General features: G+C 46.1%; 1 protein-coding gene across 1 annotated transcript in view; it reads left to right on the top strand.

Moving 5' to 3' along the window:
• The first annotated feature begins 2,358 nt into the window (after positions 1-2,358).
• LOC142566645 (tyrosine-protein phosphatase Lar-like) overlaps positions 2,359-27,730 on the top strand; it is a 79,999-nt gene continuing 54,627 nt past the window's right edge. The window contains exons 1-4 of the mRNA XM_075677480.1: positions 2,359-2,377; positions 3,655-3,960; positions 9,164-9,249; positions 24,869-25,091. Coding sequence (XP_075533595.1) covers positions 2,359-2,377; positions 3,655-3,960; positions 9,164-9,249; positions 24,869-25,091 — 634 coding nt within the window. The remainder of the gene's footprint in view (positions 2,378-3,654; positions 3,961-9,163; positions 9,250-24,868; positions 25,092-27,730) is intronic.

Here is a 27,730-nt window from a genome sequence, read left to right as displayed (position 1 = left end):
CGACATACAAGGTTACACATAGTACTCGGAGTGTTTGCATGTTTTTCAAGCTTGGAGTGCACCAGCCGGCCTAATCTCTTTCGTTCCGTTAAAAGCGTTTTCACATTTGTTCGAAAGGCAGATTGTGTTGAGGTTTGTTTACTTATGTGACCAATGGACCCATTTCTGTTAACTATGTTTCAACTAAGGCTGAGCGAAGCTATACCCGAATTCATAGTATCGTCTCGTCAGTGCAGTCAAGGCCGAGTGCGTGGTTCCGTAAAATAAATGGTGTTGGCATTTCAGCTGTTGAAGGTTCGGTTTTCCATGGAATACTCAAGTCAGGTACCACGAAAACGTTTATGTAAGGACCTGATAGACGCAATGTTGCCAGTACCATTGTATCGCTCGATTATCTGCATTGGACCTGAAAAGAACGTTCTAAAAAACAGTAAAACGAATGCTATTACGCCCATCGGCAAAGTCCTTCTGTTTCCAGCTCCACACCAAGAATTTACCTCTAGAACCATGGCTAGAGGAAAAAGGACTTTTTGTGTCTTGGGGCTTCAACTGTTTACTATGCCAAAAACCCGAAACAGTCGAACACATACTTCTTGACCGGTAGGATGCAGTATTCCATTGGGATATCTCACAGAGAACCCTAAAGAAGGGCCCACAGATTACGCCATAGGGGATTTGCCTGCTCTAAATCAAGGCACTGTACTGTATGACATGTTGATGTTGTTATCCTTGCATAATTTATGGAAAACTAGAATGGCCGTGGGACATGCTGAAGTAAGCGCCCGGCCTGTTGCAGAATACTTCATCGAAAGCATTTGTTATAATAAGGAAATGTATAATTTGCAAAAATAAAACCAACATGGCTCATTGGGATGACTGAGCTTGCCATCTTTAAGCTTTTTAGCTGCCGTGTCAACCAACCAATGGCAGAAACTGTTGTCGTGGCCATCATGTATTGCGAAAATGTCTTCTTTTGTATGTTGCCATGTCGATAACAAAGAAAAAGAAGAAGGGTTGCGCACTGGTTAACACGCTCTGCTGTGGACCGGTGGCGGTGACGGTGGGCGGAGAATGCAATCCTCGCCGTGGTCGATTTTTTGTTAGTTAAGAGATTACGCAATTTGTGTGCTCTTTTTCGGCCACGGCATTACTGCCGCGTCTTTCTGATGAAGGCAGGGACGCATATTATTTCAAGTAATGCGCTCACATTAAAAAATATTTTTTGTCCCTCAGGACCTCAATAAAAGTTCATTGTCTGTCTGTCTGTCTGTCGAACTGATACCGATCGCAGGTCGCCTAGCAATCGCAGATTGTTCCACACGCTAATAAGAACGGGCTACAACCAACTGCATCTGTACTTTTAATGCTAATCACTGAATGCAAACTGTTGAGGGTTTTGCAGCATATTTTAATAGCGTAAACATTTCGATATTGACTAAGTAATTGAAACCAGTGTTTGACAGAGTGATTATTGCAACATAAATATATTATAACCCGTTTTTTCTGTTTTACGTGCGTACATACACGTTCATGGTCATATGCTGCACGTTAGTGTGCTATGGTAATTTACATGTAGAACCTGTACTTTACTGCTTGTGGACCGGGAGAGTAAAGGGGAAGAGGGGGGAAAAGGGGAACATTTTGTTATTTCGCCGTCTATGTAAGTAAAAAATTGTGGCCCAATGATTTGTCAATTTCTATTGTTCCTGTTTTTTCTGTTATTGTTTCTGTTTATTTGTATTGTTTCTCAGTTTCTGTGTAAACTCGTGTACAATGTGTGAAAATATGTAACGTTATGTGTGTTCGCTCACTGCCAATGAACTACCACTAAATAATGTATAATACATGCGTATTTTGCGGGTACAGGGGCCCCTGTCAGGCGCTGTGGGCCTTTTGCCACTGCACCTTTCTTGAAATTTTACTCAAGATGAAATAAACATTCATTCATTCATTCATACATTCATTCATTCAAACCGTCGGTGACGCATGACATATTCAGTGCACAAAGAAAACATTGTATTAATAAAGAATAAATCAATGAAATCAAATGAAATGCGACGGCTATAAACTTAAACTACAATGGCTTTCGAACCTGCGACGTCTTCTTTAGAAGTCAGGTATCTTAGTCACAGCGCGGACCCCAGTAGCAGTGCAAAAACTTGGAGAACGCTTAAGCTTCGCCTTCAAGAATGGAACGCGATAGCGTTGTCGCACCCCGTTCGCACCACCGACTCATTTGCTCGGCATGCTCTTGAGTCACACAAAGACGAAACGTGCGCCTGAGCAAGCGGAACGAACCAAAGAACTCGGTGTCTAGGAGGGAGAAACGATCTACGCGCGCCAAACGTCGTGATCGGCATGGATCAGCAGCACCAAAGTACTGAGATGTACGTGACTCGCCGAAAGTTACTATTCTTGCAAGTGCTCGACTACGTGAAAGCATGTGCACCGAGTCGAGTTCATGCATGAAAAGTCAGTGCATGAAAAGTCAATACGAAAGAAAAAGCGTGGCAAATTAAAAAACTACATTAAAAGGCTTCATGATGCCCCGGTGGTGTTCTCGAGCTAACGTTTTCTGAATGTCCACCACTGCCCTTGACGGCGCAATGGCCGCCAGAACAAATGTTTATAAACGGCTTGCGGAGGGTTACTGTCACTGGCTCGTGTTGCGAGCCGATGATATGACCGACGAAGGCGATAACTACTGTGTATGGTTTCACAAAAAATGCTATTTTCACGCTGTAAAAGATACGGGAAGGCAATAAAATATTCCATGCATCTCTTACTGACACCCAGCCTTGAACCTTGATAACGAGTGTCTTGATATTTGGTTAACAGGCTCAAGATACTTTACGCAACTGCTTAAACGTTACATTGATTAAATAAATTATGGGGTTTTACGTGCGAAACCACGATCTCATTATGAGGCACGCCGCAGTGGGGGACTTCGGAAATTTGGACGACCTGGAGTTCTTTAACTTGTACCTTAATCTACATACACGGGTATTTTCGCATTTCGTCCCGATCGAAATGCGGCCGCCGTGGCAGGGATTCGATCCCGCGACCTCGTGCTCAGCAGCAACCTAACACCATAGCCACTGAGCAACCACAGCGGGTTATAAGCCGATAGAAATAAAGTCTAACACTATTATTAACAGAGTGTTTTATGTGAGCGCTTATGCTGCGCTTCGCTCAGACTGGCGTTTGCTTGCAAATTCCACACATCCGTTTAACGGGGACACTAGTGCGCTTTCGCACAGCGCTCATGCCGGCCGCGGAATGAAGATCACGTCCCTTGCCCCGCTTACAAAAAGACGACTGAGCGGAGCAAGGGACAGGGCGTCTACTTGGCTTCTCGGCCGCTTTGCATCCGAGCTCGCAACCCGTCCTTCGTCTCTCGGCAACACGCGCTTATCAAATGCGAATCCACTCGGTTGGCTGCACTGTCTCATGGCGAGAAACCTGATCAGCGTAATCGGTGCGTAAACTAAAGCTGTCTAATAACGAATCCCTAGCAACGGACGCTGACCATTCATAAACTACAGTAGGCAAACTCAAGTAAAAATTTGGTCTGGTATTTGTGACCGACGTCGAACGCCTGAAAAGTGGGAAGAGAGACCAGTCATGCATTTTCAGTTTGCTTTCTTTCAACAGCTCCGTCTGCGCCAAGAGATTTGATTGTGACTTCGGTTCAAGATCGCTCAGTCACTGTAGAAATCATTGAACCTGCGGCTTGGAACGGCATTCCTGTCGGATATCGCTACGGCTGGGGCCCTGGTCAGGAAGAACGGGACATAGACATCGGTGGCGAAAATTTTGACGGCAAGAATGCTGTCGTCACAGTGTCAGGCGAGCCGGGAAGGCCCATCGTATTTTACGCCATTGCGCGTTCCGCCGATGAATCTGGCAACGAGCTGCGTGGGCCCATGGCAACTGTCAGCACCAGTACACTTGCACCAGGTTAGTGTCGCCTTTTGTACATAGCTCGTCATATTTTGCGCCGTGACAAGGCTCACATTTCCAAAATTCGCTTGGATGTATCTTCAGGTTGCCCCCTCCTCTATGGTACGAGTTTAACGTACTATTGCCCTTAAATTGTACATAACAGGCACTGATATTTGTAAGTGGGAAATATCATGTGCAGATTTAAATACGACTGCGAAGGAACTGTTAGTGTGAACAAAGGCTGGTGCACTGTTACGAGGTGTACACTGTAGTACAACGGCGCTATGCATTGTTGTGCATGCACGTGTGGGTTTACAGAACAAGGACATAGCAGTGTGGCAGCACCATGCAAAGACATGTCACAATACGGTTAGCTTCATGCTTTGCATTGTTCAGTTTCAGTTTCAGTTTATTATTCTTTAAATAGAATGCATTGGAAAGATACAATATACAGACGAGGGTCCCAAAGTCAAAGACTGCAACGGGACCCTCGGTTAATAATAACGATGTAGAAGTGTATTAAAGAAGAGCAAGCTAACTAAAACAACACAATCGCGAAAATACAACATAGAAAAATAATATAAATGAAAGCAAATTGTATTTATGTAAGCCTGTAGTGCATAAAAAAACTGTCAGTACATACAAATGACAAATACAGTGTAATGAATGACGTAAACTTAGTCACACATATAAAACAGTTTAAGAGCATGACTAAATGTATAAAAGGATGAAGATTTAATGCTAACGGGTAAACAATTCCACAGTTTTATAGCAGCGAATGATGATGTCCTTTTTCCATAGTTAGAATGAACCATAGGTAGTAGAAAATTAGAGTTTCGTGCAAACCTGGTATTAGTGTTGTTGATGAGGTGCGTGGAATCGATGAATTGGTATGAGAGCTGTTTAGTAAGTAATTTATAAAACCTAATTATTAGAGGATATTTGAACAAGTTCGCTGCAACAAGGATGTTATGTTCACGAAGTAGAGGAGTAGCACTCGTGAAAAACCCAATGTTAGTCATAATGCGTATTGCTTGGTTTTGTATGTGCTGAATAGATGAGATATGACAGTTATATGTGTTTCCCCAGGAAGCAATGTCATAATTAATGTGACTGTGAATGAAGGCAAAGTATAATGCTAATAATGGGTCTTTAGAGAAGTATGGTATTGATTTGATTAATGCTCTAATACCGAAGGTACACTTTTGCTTAATGAAGGCAATGTGCTGAGAAAACTTAAGGTTAGAATCCAATTTAATGCCCAAAACTGATACACAGTCGGAGACGGGAGTGTGATGATCATCTAGAGTTATCTCAGTTAAGCCAGGTAGTATTCTTTGGCTAGATCGAAAAATCATGAATTGAGTTTTTGAAGGATTGATAATTAATTGATTGGGCGAACACCAAGCAGCAATATGGTTAAGCTCATTGTTTAGTTTAAGGATAAGGGTGTTAAAGAATTGTTACGCAACGGGATAGTAGTGTCGTCTGCGTATAGTACAAAATGTGCCGACTTAAGACAAGTGGGTAAATCATTAATATAAATAAAGAATAATAAGGGACCTAGTATGGAGCCTTGTGGTACACCTTGGTTAATAACTTTAGTATCAGAATAACCACCTCCAAAAAACAGTTTGTTTTTTATCATATAGGTAACTTTTTAAGAGTTTTAGTACTGGACCGGTAATTCCCAGGACTTCTAGCTTAGTTAAAGGTATGTTATGATTAATTGTATAAAAAGCTTTAGTGAAGTCCAAGAATACCGAACCAACGAAGTTACCCGTATCAATTGAGTGACGAATGTAGTCGGTTAGAGATATTAAGTCTAAGTTAGTCGAACTGCCAGCGCGAAAACCAAATTGAGAGGATTGCATCAAATTAAATTTTTTAGGTAATTATTGAGGCGCTTACAAAATAACTTCTCAACCACTTTACTAATCGACGACAAAATATAAATAGGACGATAGTTAAACACCTCCGTTTTATCACCTTTCTTGTGTACAGGAATAATCTTAGCCCTTTTAAGCGAAGCGGGAAAAATACCACGTTTAAAAATATTATTAATTATAATACAAAGTGTATCACAAGTAGGCGGTGCAACAAGTTTTAGATGAAATACAGAAACTTTATCTAAGCCACGGCTAGAATTCTTTAGAGCTAATACCATGGAACATTCCTCATCCGCAGTTACGGGAAAGAGAAAAAAGGATGATTGCAGCGGTAAATGGGATAAGTAGTAGTCATAGGACGACTGCTGTATTTATTGTAGAAGTAGTCACCGAAACTATTTGCTATGCTAGAAGAATCTGTATGAGTTTTAATGTTATAGTTTATTTTATCAGCAATATTGCCGGACTTAGGTAAGTTCATGAACGCATTAAGAAGTTGCCATTGTTTTTTGGGATTGTTCTTGTGTTTAGCAAATTCATTTTCGTGATACTGTCGTTTAGACTTCCTTAGCAAGTTATTTAGAATGTTACGATAATTTTTGTAGCGTGCCGCTAAGCGCAAATTAAAAGGTTTCTTTTTAGACTTTTTGTATAGGTTTCCTTTTTTTCTCATACTAGTCAGTAGACATCTCGTTACCCAAGGGTTACCGGGAAACTTAAAATGTTTCTTGCATCGGACGGTAGGGGTGTTAGCGCGTTCAGCCTGTAGAAAGATGGAACAAAAATTTTCAATAGCTTGATCGGGATCGTGCAGGGAATTAATTGCAGACCAATCAGTATTTGTTATAGTGTTAACAAAACCGTCTCGGTCAAACTTAGCGGAAGAGTAGCAAGGCTCGGACTGAGGTATTTCGGCCTCAAAGGAGACGAATATTGAGAAATGATCTGTGATCTGCGTATCTATGACACCAGAGTTTGGATTTGGTGCGACGTTAGTTAGAGCATGGTCATGAATCGTGTTGGTACCATGAGTAAAACACCTAGTAGGAGAGATAATTATTGATTCCAGTCCGAAACCAGCAAGACAGTCTGTGTAAGCTGTTACACTTCCGTTATCGATGTCAGGTAAGTTGATGTTAATATCACCGACAATTAGGACTTGCTTATGTTCAAGAGAAATCTTTTTCAAACTATGCGGAGTCCACCCAGAAAATCAGGAATAGATGCAGAAGGGGAGCAGTATACACAACCAAGAATAAAACTGTTATGATTATGAGAATTCAGCTGTAAGTCAGTTTCAAGCCATACCGATTCACAGTGATTTACATTAAGAAAATGATCAAGCCTACGCTTATATTTAATATGAATTGAAACAAATATGGCAGAACCACCGTATCGATCCGAAATACGATGGCAGTATTCTGCTTGGTATGGACGAAAACCTTATAAATTGCTATCAGCATTGTCAAGCCATGTTTCCGAAACGAAAATAAATGAAAACGAATTATTAAGTGAGTCAGTAAATGCAGAAATCGTATCATGGTTCTTGCGCAAACTTTGCGCATTGATAAGAAGAATAGAGATATTAGAAGATGTAAGCAATGGTTTGACTTCGGCTGGTGATAGCAAAGACATGATGAAAAGTATTCAGGAATATGTTTGCCATCAGTTCGCAGGACAGGAAATGTAGCAATAAGCTACGCCTGCACAAAGATGCGGAAATCAGCCTCTGAGTTTATTCGGAAGACCCTGCCGTCGGTTGATTTACGGGCTTTAATCAGGAAATTTTCAGTTCATAAAAACAGGCAACTGTTCTCTTTTTTTTAGTGCAAGGCCCTTGCTAATAAACATTTGTTGTCGATTGTGAGGTGTTCGTTAATGTAAATGGGATTATCATTACTACCACAAAGGCCAATCTGGGAGCATCGCAGACGAGTTTTGCGACCCTTGCGAAGAAATTCATTATTTTTGTTACGTGAACGAAAACGAACAATGATGTACCTGTCCGATTCGTGGCCATATTATGAACTGTATCAATGTCTCCAGAAGAAATTGGGCACTAAATTGCATCGGCAACCTCCTTCAAGATCGCAGAGCATTCCTTTGCTTGGGATGATGGAATGCCTTTAATTTCAATGTTATTAATTCTGCTGTACTGCTCCATGTCTGCGATTCTCTTGGTTAATGCTTGATTGTGAGAAGTTACTGCTTTTTTAGTAGTTGCTAGTTCACTGAATGTCGCTTTCAATGTGTCATACTGTTCGCTCATGAAGCGCACGCTTTCAGCTAGAGAAGCAAGGTTGCCAATTCCTTGGTCCCCAAGCCTCTTCCCAATCTTGGCAGCTAGACTGTAGACAAGTGCTTCAAGCTTATCCTTAAGCAGCGATCCGAGATGCTCAATTTTTTTAGGGAGTTCAGCGTTGGTTGACATCGCAGAAAACAGACCAAAAACAAGAGACACACTTGTGAGCAGCAGTGGCAACAACAACATAGGACGCAGTGAAAAGTAGAAAAAACTAACCTACAGTAAAAATATCGGACGGTTAGGCTGCGTCCTGTTTTGTTGCAGCCGCTGCTCAATAGTGAAGCTGGTGCTGGGATGGTCCCCTATATATGGCTATCCAGCCGATCAAACGCAGGCGCCGTAGTTCCAAGTCAAGTTTAAAGTTATGTTTAAATGTACATTTGTGTCTTTTCCTTGTGCTTAAATCAATGGCGTAGTAGCACTGGAGAACTTGAGAGGAGTAATGAGCTGTGAAACAGGTTTGCCATTTAGTGTACGTAATGTCGTTACATACATATGTGCTCTTTATTGCGTGTTACTGGTACACGAAACAACCTCCGTAGTGGGTCGAGTTCGACTACGCAGATGTAGCAATATTCACAGAAAAGTGCAAAGGAGGCCGTAAATATTTGCTCTTCAATAAATTTGTATGTCACGTTGAATTTATATATAGACACACTAATATTTCATTTGCATTTAGCACAGCATTGCTTATTCCAAGGTCTCACTTGAATAATGGTGCAAATCAGGCGCAAATGTTTCTTCACTATTACCAGTTGAGAAACGGTTCTGTAAGTATAACGTATAGCACACCGGGTCGACTTCATTATAGCTCTGAAGTGGCTTCAAATATAATATGGAAGTTGAGTGTCTTCTTTCGAATACCACTTTGAGGCTCGCAATACTGGCGGCGCTCTGATGATAGCTGCGCCCCCCGTTCCCCCACCTCGCTTTGAGCCGCTGCGTTTAGTTGTGAGCCGCTGCAGGAAACTGTCGCGTCTCCTTGCAGGCGCTTTTCTTTTGCAGTGAATGTTTTGCTTTGCAGCCCCATCAGGCCTTACGATCACTGCGCTTAGTTTGAACCGGGCGCTTATTACATGGCTACAGCCAGGACGGATAAAAGAGTACAGGGTAAGTGAACGGGTGTAGTATTTACATCGCTCACTGTTTCAAATGTTTATAAGCCTGACATTATCGCTACCTTTCTAACAGCCTGTGATTTGCCTCGACATTCACATATATTCATTCACAAAGCGTGTTTTCTCACCCGGAATGTGGAAGATTGCATGGAGAGTAGCTCTCCTCAATTTGAATATTCTTGCCGACACTAGTCCACGTTGCCTGGAACAATTTACGCGCGTAATAAGATAAGGCCTGGAGCAAATGGTATGGAACAGCGCGTTAATATTTTCAATTGTAAGTAATACCGGAATGAAATCGGCTTTCTTCAGCGCTAACAAGGCGTTAGAGCTTTAGAGTGGGAGAGGGCGTATATTTGTTCCAGCGAGAATATTTATGTAGCCTTTGTTGTTTCCTTGCAAAATATCGTATAAACCACAGAGCTCATGATGATATGTAGTGCTAGTACAGATTTCTATACCTATACGGGCCAAATCAATAAACCTATTTGTGCTGTTTTTTGTTGAGCCATGCTGGGTGCTTACGCAGTTTGCGTGACACAGAAGTTTACGGGAGACTACCACAAAAAACAATTCTACGGAAAAAAAAGAACGAAAAAAAGAAGACTCAACTCCAGTTGACTTCTTCGCAAAGCGAAGCAATCTTGGTGTGATTGGCTCATGAATCATTTGTGTGTGCATAGGAAATGCTGCTTTCGAGGTGTAAATATTGGAAAACAAGGACACAGTGCAAGATAGACAGGGAAACGAGAGCGACACACACACAGGGCTGTCTTGCAACAGTTCATTCATGAAGACATGAAGGAATAAATATAAAAAGTCATCGCAAATGCACTCCGTAGAGATAGTTAATCAGCGAAGCTGAAACGTGCGGCCCCGGTCTTTATCACTGGGGGAATCACAACGGTTCATTAAAAGACGGATTTGTAGGCTGCCGGATCCTCGGTACGCAGTTTCTGCTTTCGCTCGGCTGCACGAGCCTGTTCTTGTGCCCGGGCTTCAACATCGGCACGCCTGCTCGCGGTTCTGCTCGCGGTGTTGCTGATCGAAAGCTGCCTGCACCTCAGGAGTACGTATGACGCATTTCAGAGCCCGAGAGAAACTGCTGCGCACTCGCTCGGCTGCGACGGAGAGAAACCACGTTACTGCTGGCGTAGCCAATCGCCTCTTTTTCCCATTTTCTTGGCGCATGCGCACATGGTAGCGCCGGACGAGTTTTCGGCGTACAGGAGACAGATGGATGTACGGACAAATCGGCTAGCCATATACAGCTTCGCTGTAGTGTGGTGCTACCATGAGCAACATGTGAATAATCGGCAAAAAGCTGAAACGTCATTTTCAATGCTGATAATGATAGTTGCGTGCCGGCAGGAGAACTGACGCACGAGCTACCAAACTTCCTGAAGAAATCTACCTCAACAATTTCACTTGTCTGCTGTGAACTATGTTTATCCAGCACTTCGCGTTTTTCCAAGTAGGGCTTACACTCGTGATCGCCGCAATGAATACCCAGATGGCCCTGTACCTTATTGTACACATTGTTGTGGTGCTCCCTGCGACGATTATTTGAGTAGCTGCCTGCATGTCCCACGTGTTATTTTCCACAGGAGAGAGGAATCACATACACCACGCCAGTCATGCAGGGCACTGAATCCTTCTGTGTTTCACAAAACAATGACCACGCTTGGCTTGTGAAGCACACTTGCAAAGCTTCGCTAGTTTTTTTCCGGAGCACAAAGAACCACCGCAACAACAGTGCGTTGCCCTACCCTCTTCAGTTTGTGGGACATACATGCATATACGAAAGTACTGCAATTTTTTCTTTTCCACTGGCGTACATGGTGCTCGATCATCTTCGCCACGCTTTATTTGCTTAAAAAGCTCTTCCTGGACAGCCAATACTAAAGGCTTCGTGTATCCAGCAAATCACAAGCAGTCGACCTGACCATCAAAACCTTTTTGCGTAGAATTAGGACATGACCTTCTGAGGGCACTGATTAGGCACACATTAACGATTCTTCTTTTGAGCAATTTTTAATGTGCTGAGTGGAAAGACAGAAGCATTTTCGCGCTCCTCGGTACGAGTGACCAACAAAAATGTCTACTGGACATGCCAAGCTTGACGTCCAAAGACCTTAAACAGTTATTTTGAGGTAGCTCATGCGTCAGCTCTAACGCATGCTGGGTTTTTTCTCAATACATCTAGCACTTTTCCTGCAGCCTTCTGCGAACATTCGATGAGAACTAAAAAATCATCTACATATCTTCAAACTTTAGCAATTAGGGTCTTATCAGGAAACTTTCGAATAGGGCTGTCTTTATGTGCGGGGTAAATATCACTGAGGACAGGCGCAAGACTTGAACCTATGCAATTTCCACTTTTTTTAACGTAACGTACTGGCTGTCCTCCCAGGAGACAAGGGTCGATTTCAGATAAAATGTGAACAATGCTAAAAACCCCGTAACCGCAATTACTGCCCTGTTCTGGAAGGATGTCGATGCAAATTTGGCCATGTATCCTTCTACACCTTTTAGCATCTCATAACGTGGGAGGGAATGATGCAGGTCATTCGCATCGATAGAAAAAGCCCTCAGACTCTTATTATTTCTTTTTGAAAGCCTGATTACAGCATTCGAGTCTCCTACCAGATAAGGGTCGTCAATGGTTAGTAGATTAAGCTTAATCAGCAGAAATATGGCCACAGATTTCTGCCAAGTCCTCGTTTCGGTTGCAATTACTCGTAGACGGCACTCATTCTTGTATATTTTAGCGTTAAAAAGGAAGTCCAAAGTCTCCTTTGTTTGTCTTTCGATCTATTGCTAGTTTATAAAGGCTTAGAGCATTCCAAAGCCTCTTACCTTCGGATTTTACTTTAGTGAGAGAAATATCCTCCTCTCGTCGAAAACGTATTCAATAAGTCGAATGGCCTTGGTATTGAAGGTACTGGAGGGCAAAACAGCAAAGCCGCCTTCTTTGTCAAAAGCGCGACTAGCTTGAGGCACTTCGCGTGTATTCGCGGGCTTCTTTCACGCTCGGAAAAACACTTTTATGTAGCACGTATTGAGGAACAGGCAGAATTCCGCAAAGGCTACTCAACAATCTGCGTGTGCACGCTGTAGCCCGAGCTCATGCCTCCCGGGCGCAACAAGAGAGGGATACGGCCGCATCCATGGAGCCCGTACCTTTACAATACAACCCCATACTACAACACCACAGATTGAACAGACGACAATACCCACCTCCACACATGACCCTCTCACGTGAAGACGCCGTAACATGGCGACAACTACAAACCAACACATACCCCCATTTAAGCAGACTACACGCAATACACCCTACACTATATTCATACAAATGTCCCCTTTGTAATGATTACGCCTCCCTATACAACACCACATGGGCGTGCCGCAACGTGAAGGCGGCCCCGCAAATACCCAACCCCACCCCCGAGCAGTGGGAGGCCGTGCTGACTAGTTCGGACCCTCGTAACCAGTAGCAACTGGTGCGGCGGGCCCGGGAGAAAGCAAGAGCCGCAGGAGCCCTGTGCTAAGGCGCCTCCCGCGCAAGCAGAAAGACACCTACTTGTCCTTTCTTTTTTAATAAATGTATTTCCTCCTGCTCCTCCTCCTCCTCAACAATAGACCATATTCACACTATCAATCAGGTGATAGAGAAATGTGCGGAATATAACCAACCCTTATATATAGCTTTCATTGATTACGAGAAATCGTTTGATTCTGTCGAAACCTCAGCAGTCATGGAGGCATTACGGAATCAGAGTGTAGACAAGCCGTATGTAAAAATAGTGAAAGATATATATAGGTGCTCCACAGCCACCGTAGTCCTCCATAAAGAAAGCAACAAAATCCCAATAAAGAAAGGCGTCAGGCAGGGAGATACGATCTCTCCAATGCTATTCACAGCGTGTTTACAGGAGGTATTCAGAGACCTGGATTGTGAAGAATTGGGGATAAAAGTTAATGGAGAATACCTTACTAACTTGCGATTCGCTGATGATATTGCCTTGCTTAGTAACTCAGAGGTCCAACTGCAATGCATTTTCACTGACCTGGAGAGGCAAACAGAAGAGTGGGTCTAAAAATTATTCTGCAGAAAACTAAAGTAATTCTTAACAGTCTCGGAACAGAACAGCAATTTACAATAAGTAACGAGGCATTGGAAGTGGTGAGGGAATACATCTACTTAGGGCAGGTAGTGACGGCGGCTCCGGATCATGAGACGTAAATAATCAGAAGAATAAGAATGGGTTAGGGTGCGTTTGGCAGGCATTCTCAGATCATGAACAGCAGGTTGCCACTATCCCTCAAGAGAAAAGTGTATAATACCTGTGTCTTACCAGTACTCACCTGCAGGGCAGATACCTGGAGGCTTACGAAAAGAGTTCTACTTTAATTGAGGACGACGCAACGAGCTATGGAAAGAGAAATGATGGGTGTAACGTTAAGGGATAAGAAAAGAGCAGATTGTGTGAGGCGAGAAACGGGAGTTAATGACATCTTAGTTTAAATCAAGAAAAAGAAATGGGGCATGGGCAGGACATGTAAACAGGAGGGAAGATAGCCGATGGTCATTAAGGGTTACGGACTGAATTCCAAGGGAAGGAAAGCGTAGGAGGGGGCGGCAGAAAGTTAGGCGGGTGAATGAGATTAAGAAGTTTGCAGGGACGACATGACCACAATTAGTACATGACCGGGGTTGTTGGAGAAGTATGGGAGAGGCCTGTGGCCTGCAGTGGGCGTAACCAGGCTGATGATGATCACAAGTACTGCCTTTAATTCGTGCAGCTGGGGCGCTATAACGTAAAACTATTCCAAACTTTTCTATTCCATTTCGGCACACGGCCCTCCGCGATTGGTCAAAAATTTTTTGGACCGTCCCCACTTCACCTGTCTATCACGCGACGTCGCGAAAGCCGCGATAGTTCTCCATTCTATATGACGTGCACACGCTGATTATGCATGATATGACCGAACAAAAGAAATATAGTTATTTCTGATTCGACGCCTTTTCGCCATTAGCCCTCGGCTATTGGTAAAAAGTTTCGGGCTGCGCCCACATCACCTGCATGTCACGCGACGTCGCAAAACCGCAAAAACTCACTGCGTCAAAGTGATGTGAACGCGTTAAAGATGCTTTAATATGCCGAACAAAACTGAATTTTCTTCTGAATAGCCGCAGGTTGCTCCGTTCTGAAAGGAATAAAAGATGGCTGCCACCGATCATGTTCATGTTTACCTGTGCGCGCGTGACACCGTGCTTGTTAATTTAGTTAAACACATTGGCGGGCTAGTTGCTTTGACTCCATGATAGAATGTAATCGTGACTGAACATGGACGTAGAAAGAAGCAGACATACAAAGACCGCTGCCTCTGTATGTCTGTTTCTGCGTCCTGGTTCAGTCGCGCTTACATATTCTATCATTGTTAATTTAGCTAGTTAGCGAATGTTTACAAGTTTATAAGGCTGCTACATCTACTATCTTTACTATGCGTTACAGCGCCCCTGACCAAAGGTAAGCTATCGCGTATCTCGCATGAAGGACAAGCCACGGAAATAACTGGATGCTTCACTAACCAAACAAGGTACTTGATATGGGAAGCGCACTGTAGAGGCATGTGTCGATAGCGCAAGCGCCTACTTAGAAAATAAATTCTGTGTGCTGATGCACAAGAGACTGGCAAGCAGCAGCGGAGTGGACGTTTGTCTTCTGGTTCGCTGAAGAAAGGTGCTATTACAAGGTGTTAGTTTCGCTTACTGTTCCCCTCCGCAGCCGCGCAGAAAGACACTGGAGTCCTCAATTCAAAGGCCTTGCTTTTATGCAAATGCATGTATCGCTGCGCATGCACCCACACCGATAGCAGGTGCATCAGGCACCCATGGGCGGCGCCCGACATTTCTCCCCCTCCAAAGAAAAAAGAGAAAAATATGGCCGGTGTTAACACGGGGCTTCAGGTCGGCAAACTAAAAAAAAGAACACAGGAATACAACAACTAGTGATACATGCCAAAAGCTAACATATGAGGAAAAACGAAATTGGAACTCAGATATATATCTCGTCCGTTACAATGAGAGTTGCCGCATGAAATTTCAGGTTGCTGGCGGCGCAAGACTTCGACAGCACTTTGCGCGAGATCATCGGCCGTCGCCATCTGGTCGCGGCGCTGGTTGTTGAGGGCCTCCAACCTTGCTCTGTGGAGCAGGCCCTTGTGGTGTGTGCTTTCATGGATGGGGAGGATGCCGCACGATGGACGAAGGTTCATGAGTTCCTACTCGGTGTAAGAGGCGGGGGCTCGGTTAGGTGCCTTCCAGTCACGGTCAGCCCACGGAAAGGCACCACAAAGGAAATAAATACCAGGAAACCAGGAAACCGGGAAATTAAATATATGGATACAACTATGTTTCCTAGATGGGGACTTCTTTATGCGCGTTTCAGCGTTCGACGAAAGGCTGTTGTATCTCCCAGTCTAGGCGCGAGGACCACGATACCGTACGTACCGAGGCCGTCAGGCAAGTCCTGGTGGCCACCGATGCCCCCTGTTGTCTCGGGCGCTGAGCTCACCGCATGATCCGAGTGCGACGTTCAGGACGTGGGACCCTATTGTAGTGCTCGTCGTCCACATACCTCTTCCACAATTGCTGTCGTGGCGGCGCCGTGATTCCTGCAAATGCAGGATGGTATGACTGGCGCGTTTATCGAATCAAGTGACATCCCATATATTCAGGAGCTTCGAAAACATGTAGCTACACAATGACACGGTGAATGTCAACAGCGCCACCAATGGTCTTTCTGCCATGGTATGTGATAGTACCAATGCACGGTCGGCGACGTCAAGAGAGAATCGATGCTGTCATCAGCCTGAGCTGGCAAAAAGCTAGGATTGTGGCGCGAAAAAAAGGCTTTAGGGCTGAAACGGGAACGGGGCCGTACTGTTCCATATTATCGTGCTTTGCTAGCATGTATCGCAGACCTGATCGATTACTGACAATATACAGGGTGTCCAAGCTAACGTTAGACAGAGTTTTAAAAAATGCACATGCCACGTATCTGCACAAAAGAAAGGTAATGTTGTTTGCTGTCGCTTGGAGAGACTCAAACTATTGTTTTCATTCCGCCTAAATAGATAATTAGTTTTAATAATTTCTCCAATGTTAAAATTAGATTAAATGTGTAAATGAAAAAATTCTAGAGCGACATGAAAAACTCGCGATACAGCTTTCTCTTTCTCAATACGTGATACATAAAAGTATTTTTCGGAGCGCGAAAGAAGCTCGGAAATTCACGCAAAATTTCCGCGCGACTGGTTACTCGAGGCACTTTGCCTGCCGTCCTTTGGTGCTCAAACAGTCAGAGAAGCCCACAGATACTTAGATGGTTGCACCGCTCCGGTGTCGGTCATGTCGTTCAGCGCTTGGTCCAGGAGGGCTAGTTTGCGCGAGCTGAACGGCCGCTGCTTCCACCGCCATACACGCGCATCGCCGGTATCGATGCAGTTTACCAGCACGTCCATCCTTCCAGGCCGCTGCGCGAACATTTCGGAGAGCAGTTGAGAACGCTCTCGAATAGGCTGTGCTGCCGGAAAGCGCCTTGGAAGTTCTACAGGACCTCCATGCCAGGCTCTGCTAGAGTGGTCTGCAGGCCGGCTAGACCACCGGATGCTGCAGCAGCCGATTTACTGTGCTCCGCGAACACGGAGGTTTCGGACTCACCTGGAACGTGGTAGCCTTTTGCTGGAAAATCCATCTGATACCATCGTCTTTGAGAAAATCTCGGCCGAGCGAGATTGGCACAGAGGAACCAGGCAAATAAACAAAACGCTGCCTCTTTGTTCTACCATTAAACCTGATGCTCAAGCGAATACTTCGGTCAGCTCCGGCTATATGAGCCAATGCCTTTGCAGGCGGACCAGCGCATCGTCAATTTTCATTTCCTTTCGCTTGCGCTCATTGATAAGCAAGTCACCAATAAATGATATGCCTGGACAAGTATCAACAATTGCGGGAATACACTTTCCATTAAACTTATCATTCAGCCTTGTTGTTTGATATCCGCTGCGCTTCGCGACAGCGCACCAGAATACAGTGTTGCCGGCTTTTTCAGTTTTCCGAAGGCCAATTGATCGTGTCTGCACCAACGCGGCATTGCCGCCGCAGACATCCTGTTTGACCGCAGTTAAAGCATTAACACATCATGGAAATTCTGGCTGTTGCCTGTGTATATACTTCGCCTTATATACGCCAGAAGCCTCCCAGAGTCAAACCCGATACAGGAGTGCCTTGAGGTTTCGGCAGTGGAAATTTCCACTGCCTTAAGGCTTTGGTGGACTGAACCAGGCTGGCGGTCCTGCTGACTGGCTCGATTATGCAGCGATCGGTATTCACCCTGACCTTGCTCGGACCGCTCCCAGTGAAACTGGCCGTCAGCTGGTACGGGTTCTTCAGACACAACCCGAAACACTTAGCCGTAGGCGAAGGTGTCTAGTGAGAGTGGGGAACAGACCGACGCAATGACGTGACTCGCTTCGTGGTGCGCTGAGGGACTGGCAACGGGACCTCTCCAAGCCTATGATGGTTCTAGGGTACTATTTGGCAGCGGCGGGGACACGTAGGTGCTCTGAGTAAGCAGGGCGTCTTGAATCCCGCGTGCTACGCGTGCAATTTGCTCAAGTGTCTCCAATGTATGTCTATACAAAGAAGTCGCAATTTCGCCCGAAAGGCGAAGCGATAGCAAATTAGTAGACTGCTATACAAAGTAAGGACAGTAGCTTTATCACCCGCATAAACTTGTGAACATTCGCTTACTGACTAAACAGGCATGATGTCTGTGCACACAGGCAAACATGAACCCATCACACTCGATGATCGCGGGCACTCGCTGTTAATATGCAGGCGTAATCAAGTGTGGCAGCAGCAGCGAGCAAAGTGACCTTCGTGCTGTCTATCTCTTCAACGCAAACTGAGCGGCGAGAACACAGCACGTACAAAGGTATGAGGTGTCGTCGCACCTAGACTCTGAACGAACGCCGATCGCTTTGAAGATACGGCCCGAGCGACCACGCAATACGCAGTTGCTCCCGCGGTACCTCACGCGCGACGGAGGACGGCGCGTTGCCTTCCCATTGACCTCGCTTGAGCGCGCCAGATTGCGCCGCGATCGTTGGCTCCCCTTGCACTCTTTCACTCGCACATACAGGATATGGCGCGCGGCGACGCTGTTATCGTCCTTAGACTTTATACGGAACGTCACTGTAACGACAACAACCAAAATGTTCCTCTAGTGACCGTATAATTGCTAGTGCGATAAAATGGGCGAAACCTGGGATAACTTCGTCGAATGACCCTAAGAACTTTCTGAATTTCGAGCAAACGTAATGCCGTTCTTCGACACAGTTCCTGCATTATTCGTAGGTACTCGAGCAAGCTTTGTCCGGGTGTTCGCAAATCCAGCTGACGCTGGACTTGGAGCTCGTATCCTCGTAACAGGAACTCGTCCCGAAAACGTTTGTCAAAATATTTCCATGTGGGACAAGGAGACTGAACCCTCCACCAGCGTCCGCAAGGCTAAACGGCAGGAGTCGAGCCATATGATATACGCTACCGAAGCGCCAGACGCCTTGGCGTACAACTTTAGCTTTTAAAGGTAGTTGGCCACTGACTACGGGTCATCATGGCCTGTATATTTTCGCAACTCGACTTGTGGTTGGAGTTGCGGTTCAGATGAAGAACTGAGCGGTTGTTCGGCGAGGCGGCCTAAGTGGTCAGTGAACGTGATGCACATCTACGCGACTAAACAACCGGAGTCAAGTTTATCCTTCAAATCTTACAGGCAATCTATCGTTCAGAGAGTCTTCGTCACTGTCTGGCGACAATTTGCACTGAGTGAGGCCAACTTAGAAATATATAGATTTATTAGAAAAATGTCGCATACATCGAGTAGCAGTGGCCGATTATCGGTTCGCTTGTTTTTTTTTTTCGTTCATGTCTACGCACTCTTCTAAATATCATTGCGATTTGGAGAAGTACCTCCATTTTAGGTCGGCCCGCTCACTTTCTATCAATTAGTTTTTTTTAATAGGCGAGACCATCAACAATACACAATGTGAGCGCCCCTCTTTTCTAGTACGGTTTTTGGAAGAGAGAGACCAACAAAACCTAAACCAACGCCACATGGCCCTTTTGCTCGAGGTTCACACGCCTCGGTGGAGCCGGCCCGGTGCAACGACACACCCTGCCACAACAAAAGTCACCCCGCGAACCACTGAACCCTGACATGCCGCAGAATCGTACTCGCGCGCGACGTGGTCGCCAGGTCTCCCTTTACATACGCATGCTCTTCGGCGTAATGTGTGTATCCTCCACACCGCAACAGGAATTCCGCGACCCACGGCAGTGCCTCTGTTTGTGTTAGCCCACAAGAACGCCCCTACATGCCGCTGAGCAACATGGGTGCGGTGAGGCGGCTGCTTGGCCTCTCTTTACGTGCGCTTCTCTGTTAAATGTCCCTATATCTTGGGCACCACAGTGGAAGTGTGAAATCCCCCGCGGTCCCTGTCTCGAAAAGCAGTGGAGTTATAAGAACACCAACGACCGTCATCTCCCAAAGAACCAAACTGCACGAGTGTGATCCCCATGAGTGTGATCCCCATGTTCAAATGTAGCTGCGTTCAATGCACGAAAGACTGCTTATGTCAGCAAACCTAACTCCTGCCAGCTGAGTTCCAGACTTGAGCGTGAAGCCACCTTTTATCCAGCACAAAAATAATATAGCATAAAAGTGGCCCCACAAAAAGAAGAAAAGAACGCCATCTGTCCGCGCAGTGTCTGCGGGCGGGCTACAAAACAGGCTTGGAGCCAGTCGCGGGGTTCGCTTGCAGTACCCGTCCGCAACCGTGCAGAAAGATAGACCAGATTCCTCCATTCGAACAATACCTTTCAACTTACGTAACTCCAGTGACGCGCACCCAGCCCGATAACGCCTGGATATGCGCAGGCCTCCCGTTTTATGTAGATGCATGTCTCGATGCGCATGCGCCCTGGAGCGGTGCCACAAAGGGGACATCCACACACGGGGCCTTCTTAAAGGTTTGAAAAACAAAAAGTTGATCATAAAATAATGCCATGCATTACTTACGAGTGCCATGGAAAGTTGGGAGGGAGGGTGGGGGCGTTTTACTCTGGTGTCTTCGACGTATCGCACGACCGTGTGGACCCTGTCTTGAAAGCACTCTGAGATGGGGACAGGGTGCGAGTACTGATATCTTCGTGTGCTCTGTTTATTCAACGCTTAGTGCGCGTTGAAGCGAGATGCCACGCGAAGGTAAACTCGCTCGCTGCTGCTGCCACGCTTCCTCACTTCGGCGTTGACAGCGAGTTTCCGCGGTCGTCGAGTGAGATATGTTCATCATTGCCTGCGTGCGCGTGGCACCTTGCTTGTTAATTTATTTAGTGAGCGAATATTTATACGGCCGATACAAGTACTGACAGGCAGCCATTGGAATATGAACCTGGCAACGTTTAACGCAAGAACGTTATCTAGTGAGGCGAGTCTAGCAGTACTATTGGAGGAATTAGAGGGCAGTAAATGGGATATAATAGGGCTCAGTGAAGTTAGGAGGCCAAAAGAAGCATATACAGTGCTAAAAAGCGGGCACGTCCTGTGCTACGGGGGCTTAGCGGAGAGACGAAAACCAGGAGTCGGATTCCTGATTAATAAGAATATAGTTGGTAACATACAGGAATTCTATAGCATTAACGAGAGGGTGGCAGGACTTGTTGTGAAACTTAATAACAGGTACAAAATGAAGGTTGTACAGGTCTACGCCCCTACATCCAGTCATGATGACCAGGAAGTCGAAAGCTTCTATGAAGACGTGGAATCGGCGATGCGTAGAGTGAAAACAAAATACACTATACTAATGGGCGACTTCAACGCCAAGGTAGGCAAGAAGCAGGCTGGAGACAAGGCAGTGGGGGAATATGGAATAGGCACTAGGAATAGCAGGGGAGAGTTATTAGTAGAGTTTGCGGAAGAGAATAATATGCGCATAATGAACACCTTCTTCCGCAAGCGGGATAGCCGAAAGTGGACGTGGAGGAGCCCGAACGGTGAGACTAGAAATGAAATAGACTTCATACTCTGCGCTAACCCTGGCATCATACAAGATGTGGACGTGCTCAGCAAGGTGCGCTGCAGTGAACATAGGATGGTACGAACTCGAATTAGCCTAGACCTGAGGAGGGACCGGCAGAAACTGGTACATAAGAAGCCGATCAATGAGTTAGCGGTAAGAGGGAAAATAGAGGAATTCCAGATCAAGCTACAGAACCGGTATTCGGCTTTAACTCAGGAAGAGGACCTTAGTGTCGAAGCAATGAACGACAATCTTGTGGGCATCGTTAAGGAGTGTCCAATAGAAGTCGGTGGTAACTCCGTTAGACAGGATACCAGTAAGCTATCGCAGGAGACGAAAGATCTGATCAAGAAACGCCAATGTATGAAAGCCTCTAACCCTACAGCTAGAATAGAACTGGCAGAACTTTCGAAGTTAATCAACAAGCGTAAGACAGCTGACATAAGGAACTATAATATGGATAGAATTGAACATGGTCTCAGGAACGGAGGAAGCCTAAAAGCAGTGAAGAAGAAACTAGGAATAGGCAATAATCAGATGTATACGTCAAGACGATAATGGAAGAGAGAATAGTTTAGTGGAACTCGAAATCCCACAGGTAACGCCGGAAGGAGTAAAGAAAGCCTTGGAAGCTATGCAAAGGGGGAAAGCAGCTGGGGAGGATCACGTAAAAACAGATTTGTTGAAGGATGGTGGGCAGATTGTTCTAGAGAAACTGGCCACCCTGTATACACAATGCCTCATGACCTCGAGCGTACCGGAATCTTGGAAGAACGCTAACATAATCCTAATCCATAATAAAGCGGACGCCAAAGACTTCAAAAATTATAGACCGATCAGCTTACTGTCAGTTGCCTATAAACTATTTATTAAGGTAATCGCAAATAGAATCAGGAACACCTTAGACTTCTGTCAAGCAAAGGACCAGGCAGGATTCCGTAAAGGCTACCCAACAATAGACCATACCCACACTATTAATCAGGTGATAGAGAAATGTGCGGAATATAACCAAACCTTATATTTAGCTTTCATTGATTACGAGAAAGCGTTTGATTCTGTCGAAACCTCAGCAGTCAGAGAGGCATTACGGAATCTGGGTGTAGACGAGCCGTATATATACATACTGCAAGATACCTATAGCGGCTCCACAGCCACCATAGTCCTGCATAAAGAAAGCAACAAAATCCCAATAAAGAAAGGCGTCAGGCAGGGAGATACAATCTCTCCAACGCTACTGACAGCGTGTTTACAGGAGGTATTCAGAGACCTGGATTTGGAAGAATTGGGGATAAAAGTTAATGGAGAATACCTTAGTTACTTGCGATTCGCAGATGATATTGCCTTGCTTAGTAACTCTAGGGACCAATTGCAACGCATGCTCACTGACCTGGAGAGGCAAAGCAGAAGAGTGGGTCTAAAAATTAATCTGCAGAAAACTAAAGTAATGTTTAACAGTCTCGGAAGAGCAGAGCAATTTACGATAGGTAGCGAGGCACTGGAAGTGGTAACGGAATACATCTACTCAGGGCAGGTAGTGACGGCGGATCCGGATCTTCAGACGGAAATAATCAGAAGAATAAGAATGGGCTGGGGTGCGTTTGGCAGGCATTCTCAGATCATGAACAGCAGGTTGCCATTATCCCTCAAGAGAAAAGTGTATAATAGCTGTGTCTTACCAGTAGTCACCTACGGGGCAGAAACCTGGAGGCTTACGAAAAGGGTTCTACTTCAATTGAGGCCGACGCAACATGCTATGGAAAGAAGAATGATGGGTGTAACGTTAAGGGATAAGAAAAGAGCAGATTGGGTGAGGGAACAAACGCGAGTTAATGACATCTTAGTTGAAATCAAGGAAAAGAAATGGGCATGGGCAGGACATGTATTGAAGAGGGAAGATAACCGATGGGAATTAAGGGTTACGGTCTGGATTCCAAGGGAAAAGAAGCGTAGCAGGGGGCGGCAGAAAGTTAGGTGGGTGGATGAGATTAAGAAGTTTGCAGGGACGGCATGGCCACAATTAGTACATGACCGGGGTTGTTGAAGAAGTATGGGAGAGGCCTTTGCCCTGCAGTGGGCGTAACCAGGCTGATGATGATGATGACATGTACTGCCTTTACTTCGTACAGCTAGGGCGCTATAACGTAAAGCTATTCCAAACTTTTCTATTTCATTTCTGCAATCGGCCCTCCGCGATTGGTCAAAAACTTTTTTGGATCGCCCCCACTTCACCTCTCTATAACGCGACGTCACGAAAACCGCGATAGTTCTCCATGTTATATGACGTGTAGAAGCTGATTATGCATGATATGACCGAACAAAAGAAATATAGTTATTTCTGATTGGACGCCTTTTCTCCATTAGCCCTCGGTTATTGGTAAAACGTTTCGGGCTGCACCGACATCACCTTCATGTCACGCGACGTCGCAAAGCCGCAAAAACTCACTGTGTCAAAGTGATGTGAACGCGTTAAAGATGCTTTAATATGCCGAACAAAACTGAATTTTCTTCTGCCTAGCCGCAGGTTGCCCCGTTCCGAAAGGAGTAAAAGATGGCTGCCACCGATCGCTCAGGCACAGGCACTGGCTACTCGCACCTGCCGGAGAGATTGGGTTTATTTGTGTGCAATTAATCTTTTTGCGTGGCCGTTTAACGTTTTAGAGCACTTTCGGCACGTTTACGGCCTCGTTATGCCAACTCTTCTTTGCTGAGGATGCGTTTTAGCGGCATTCCTAACCTTCCGTTGCATGTCGCCGCGATTTTCGACCAGCCACCTCAAGCTAATTAAGGGAAAGCGGACCAATCACAGACGCGGGCACCACCCTCTTCATCCGGTTATCGATTTTCAGTGCAGCGGCTCGGACCCATCGAATCCCTCTCCACTTCAGCGTGCTCCTCGCCTCTTGTCAGCCAATTATATAAGACAAGCTGTTCTGTATAGGCAATGTTATTCGTTTTGCAAACAAACAAAAGTGACCTCCTATGAACGAGGATAGCGTTTGATTGGTCTGTTCAGACAACCCTGTGGATGACCGCCCGATGTTTGCGTCGGTGGTTACGCAAATTTGACGTCACGAGATTGGAATAATAACATATTGGAATAGTTTTACGTTATAGGGCCCCTGTCTACTAATTTGCTATCGCAGTCGATGCTTCGCCTGTCGGACGAGTCTGCAACTTTTTTTTCTGTATTCGAACAGAATCGAGGATTACCGCGTTTCTATAGCCGATTTCACTAAATTTTGTGACCTCAATTTAGCAACTTTTCGTTTCATTTTGTGCGTCACCTTTAGTTCGGGCACAACTGACATGCCGCTGTACAGCCGTTATCGCTGGAACCAGCTGCTCAGCACACCGCTTGATTAAAATACGCGGAGAATAAAAGATTACAATATACGGGCGATGACCCGTAATCATCGCAAAAACTATGTCTCAAGTGATCTTCGTGCTCCTTTGCTCATCAGATTTCATTAAGGCCGAACGAAGCTGCTCCAGAGGACGTAGGGCGAGAGAGCAACGACCGCATGCGGATGTTCAAGATATTCGTGGACAATCGAGAGTCCCGGACAAACAGCTTCCTACTCCAGGAGCTATCTTCGCACCAAGACTACTTGGTAGAAGTCCAAGCCTGCGGGGACAGTGGCTGCAGCAAAGCAGCGGCGGCCCCCCTTCGCACTGCTGCGTCAAGTAAGAAATATGCTTTGATTTCCTGAAAGCTCCAATAAAATGTTATTGTGACGTTTCACTTCATGAACACGAATGACGCGCAAGCGTATGGGTGCTATACCGCACATGAAGCTATCGGCCCGCAGTGCGCCTAGATGCCTACACTGTCCGCATCCCCGGCCTCGCTTTTAGGATAGGGCTCGCGCGACCGGACCATACGCAGCAGCCGCGGGAGCAGACCCCCCGTCCCCCAGTGCGCGCAGGCAAACATAAACACATCACACTAGATGACCCCAGATACCTGCTAGCTGTCAAAACGCTGGAGTGAGGAAGCATCGCGGCAGCAGCGAGCGAACCTTCGTGCTGTCTATCGCTTGAACGCGAACTGAGCGGCGAGAACACAGCACGCACAAAGGTATGAGCCACCAGCGCGCCTATACTTTCACCTTTAAGATGCGGCCCGCGCGCAATACGTATTCGCTGGTAGAATACGACACCCCCCCCCCCTTCATTGGGAAGACAGCGCGAATTCCACCCCGCTTTCCTCTCTCGCGTGTGCAAGATTCACCCGCCATCGTCGGCTCACCGTCGCACGCTTTCAGTCGCATCTACAGCATATGGTGCGCGGGGACGACGTTATCACGAGACGAACTCGGTACGTTCTTTTCGCAGTCAGTACCAATAACAACTGCCAAAAGAGGTCAATCCAGCGCACCTCTGCCTACTCCGCTTCAACGCTTCGCCCAATGCCACTTAGACTTTTATCTAGGTGGCTTTGCTTTTCTGCGCGCTGAGCGCGCACCATGGCTGTCCTTCGTACTTTCCACAGTGCCCGATTCTCATTTCTAGCTTCAGGCGCCTTGCTCCTCCGGCGTTTACTTAACGTGGCTGTAAACATCGCATCGCCGGCTTCACTGCCGGCGGGCCAAATACACTTGCGCGTAAAAAAATATCTGAAAAACGTTATGCGGTAACAAGATCTCGAGGGTTTGGAAATATGTAACATATCATATATATACATGACCACACACATTTGGTTGCTACAATGATACAGAGCACTCTAGTGAACGCTGCAGAGGCTTAATGCTACAAGGTTCCGCTTAAGTGCTCGCCTCAGTTGTCATAACACGAGCCAAGCAATCCTACTGTGTGTGGACGTTTAGCGCTTACCCGGCGCATTCACAGAGCAAGCCGAGGGATGAAACCAGGAAAACTCGTTTGATTATATGCGCCCCGAGACAACAAGAAAAATTGATGACTCGTAAAGGCAATGAGTCATGACCTCAAATCATGAATGTCAGCTAATGGATATCCTTGGAACATCAGTGCCAACTATCCACTAGCAGTAACCTATGCGGCTGAAACTTTCGACGATAACAGACAGGAAAATCAGCTCAAAATGCGCAACGAGGAATGCAAAGCAAAATTTCAAGGGTACAGCGGTATAAACTACAGAAAAACACGCGCGTAGCTAGTGCTGTAGTTGAGAGCAGTTGGGAATATCCCGTAATTTTTGGTGCGGATAATCCGCTACCGTTATCGAATCCAAATAAGTGACAAGAAAAACAAGTGAGGTGCTTTTCAAGGGAAGATGTCTTTGCCTCTTCCTTCGACTTTCCCACGGCTGCTGCTGCTGTTGTCGCGCACACCGCGTTGGGGGTAGTTAAGAGGCGCGAGTCAGAGAGGAAAAGCGACAGGCGAAACTCCTTTTCACCCACCGCGTCGAATGCGCACAATGCCACCTGGAGGTCCCTGGCCGTCGCTACATTAGCCGCTTACAGCTGTAATTATCCGTGACTCCGCTCAGAAGCATTGCAGAAACGCTAGCGTTTCCCTTTCTACTAACCTGCAAGACCAGAGGGAATGCGTATAGATCTGTAGAGAGGAGAAGAAGAAGGAGAAGGAGGAGAAGAGGGCAGTCCCCATAAAAGAGAGGGGGGCGGGTGACGTGAGAAGGCATGGAAACCCCACTACAATACGACAGCGATCGCGGGTAAACAGGATAAGCTTAAGTTCAAGGTACGGTGCTGTAACGAGTATGTGACGCCTCCTCGGGCATAATCTTCGTTCGCCCGCAAGCTCGGTGGCCTGCCAGGCTCAGCAGGCAACAATGGTCACCGCACCGCAATAAACACGGACAAGCACAGTTACTCGGCGGACAGTCATCTTTGATCACCGGCTTCTGTCTAACGGAGGGTGCCTTGAGCCTTCCCTTCTTCACGCCCGGGTGGATCGTGACACTGGCGACGAGTACCCACGGATCGTCCCACGCCACCTCGACAGCGAAACAGCGCCCCCTGTTGCTGCCACCATGCCGCTGTACGGAAGGCTCGAGCCGTTCGAGGAAGATGGGTCCGCCTGTCCAGCTTACGAGAAGCAAGTTCACATGTTCTTCCGTGCAAACGATACACCTGAGGGACATTTTCCTTGCCAGCTGCGGGACCCACGTCTTCAGTCTCCTGCTCGACCTTCTCAACCCAGCCAGATCGCATGTTAAGACGCTGGGTGAGCTACTCGCCATACTTCACTCGCATTTCAACCCAGCGCCGTCCACACTAATGGAGCGTTTCCGCTTCAACAACCGGAGCCGCCGGGAAGGAGAGACTCTCGGGCAGTTCATTACTGTGCTACGAGGGTTAGCGAGTTCCTGCGTTTTCGGG

Source organism: Dermacentor variabilis, unplaced genomic scaffold, assembly GCF_050947875.1.
Source record: "Dermacentor variabilis isolate Ectoservices unplaced genomic scaffold, ASM5094787v1 scaffold_13, whole genome shotgun sequence".
Classification (NCBI taxonomy): Eukaryota; Metazoa; Arthropoda; class Arachnida; order Ixodida; family Ixodidae; genus Dermacentor; species Dermacentor variabilis.
The sequence above is the reverse complement of the archived record's forward strand: the minus strand, read 5'-3'. Positions and strand labels throughout refer to the sequence as shown.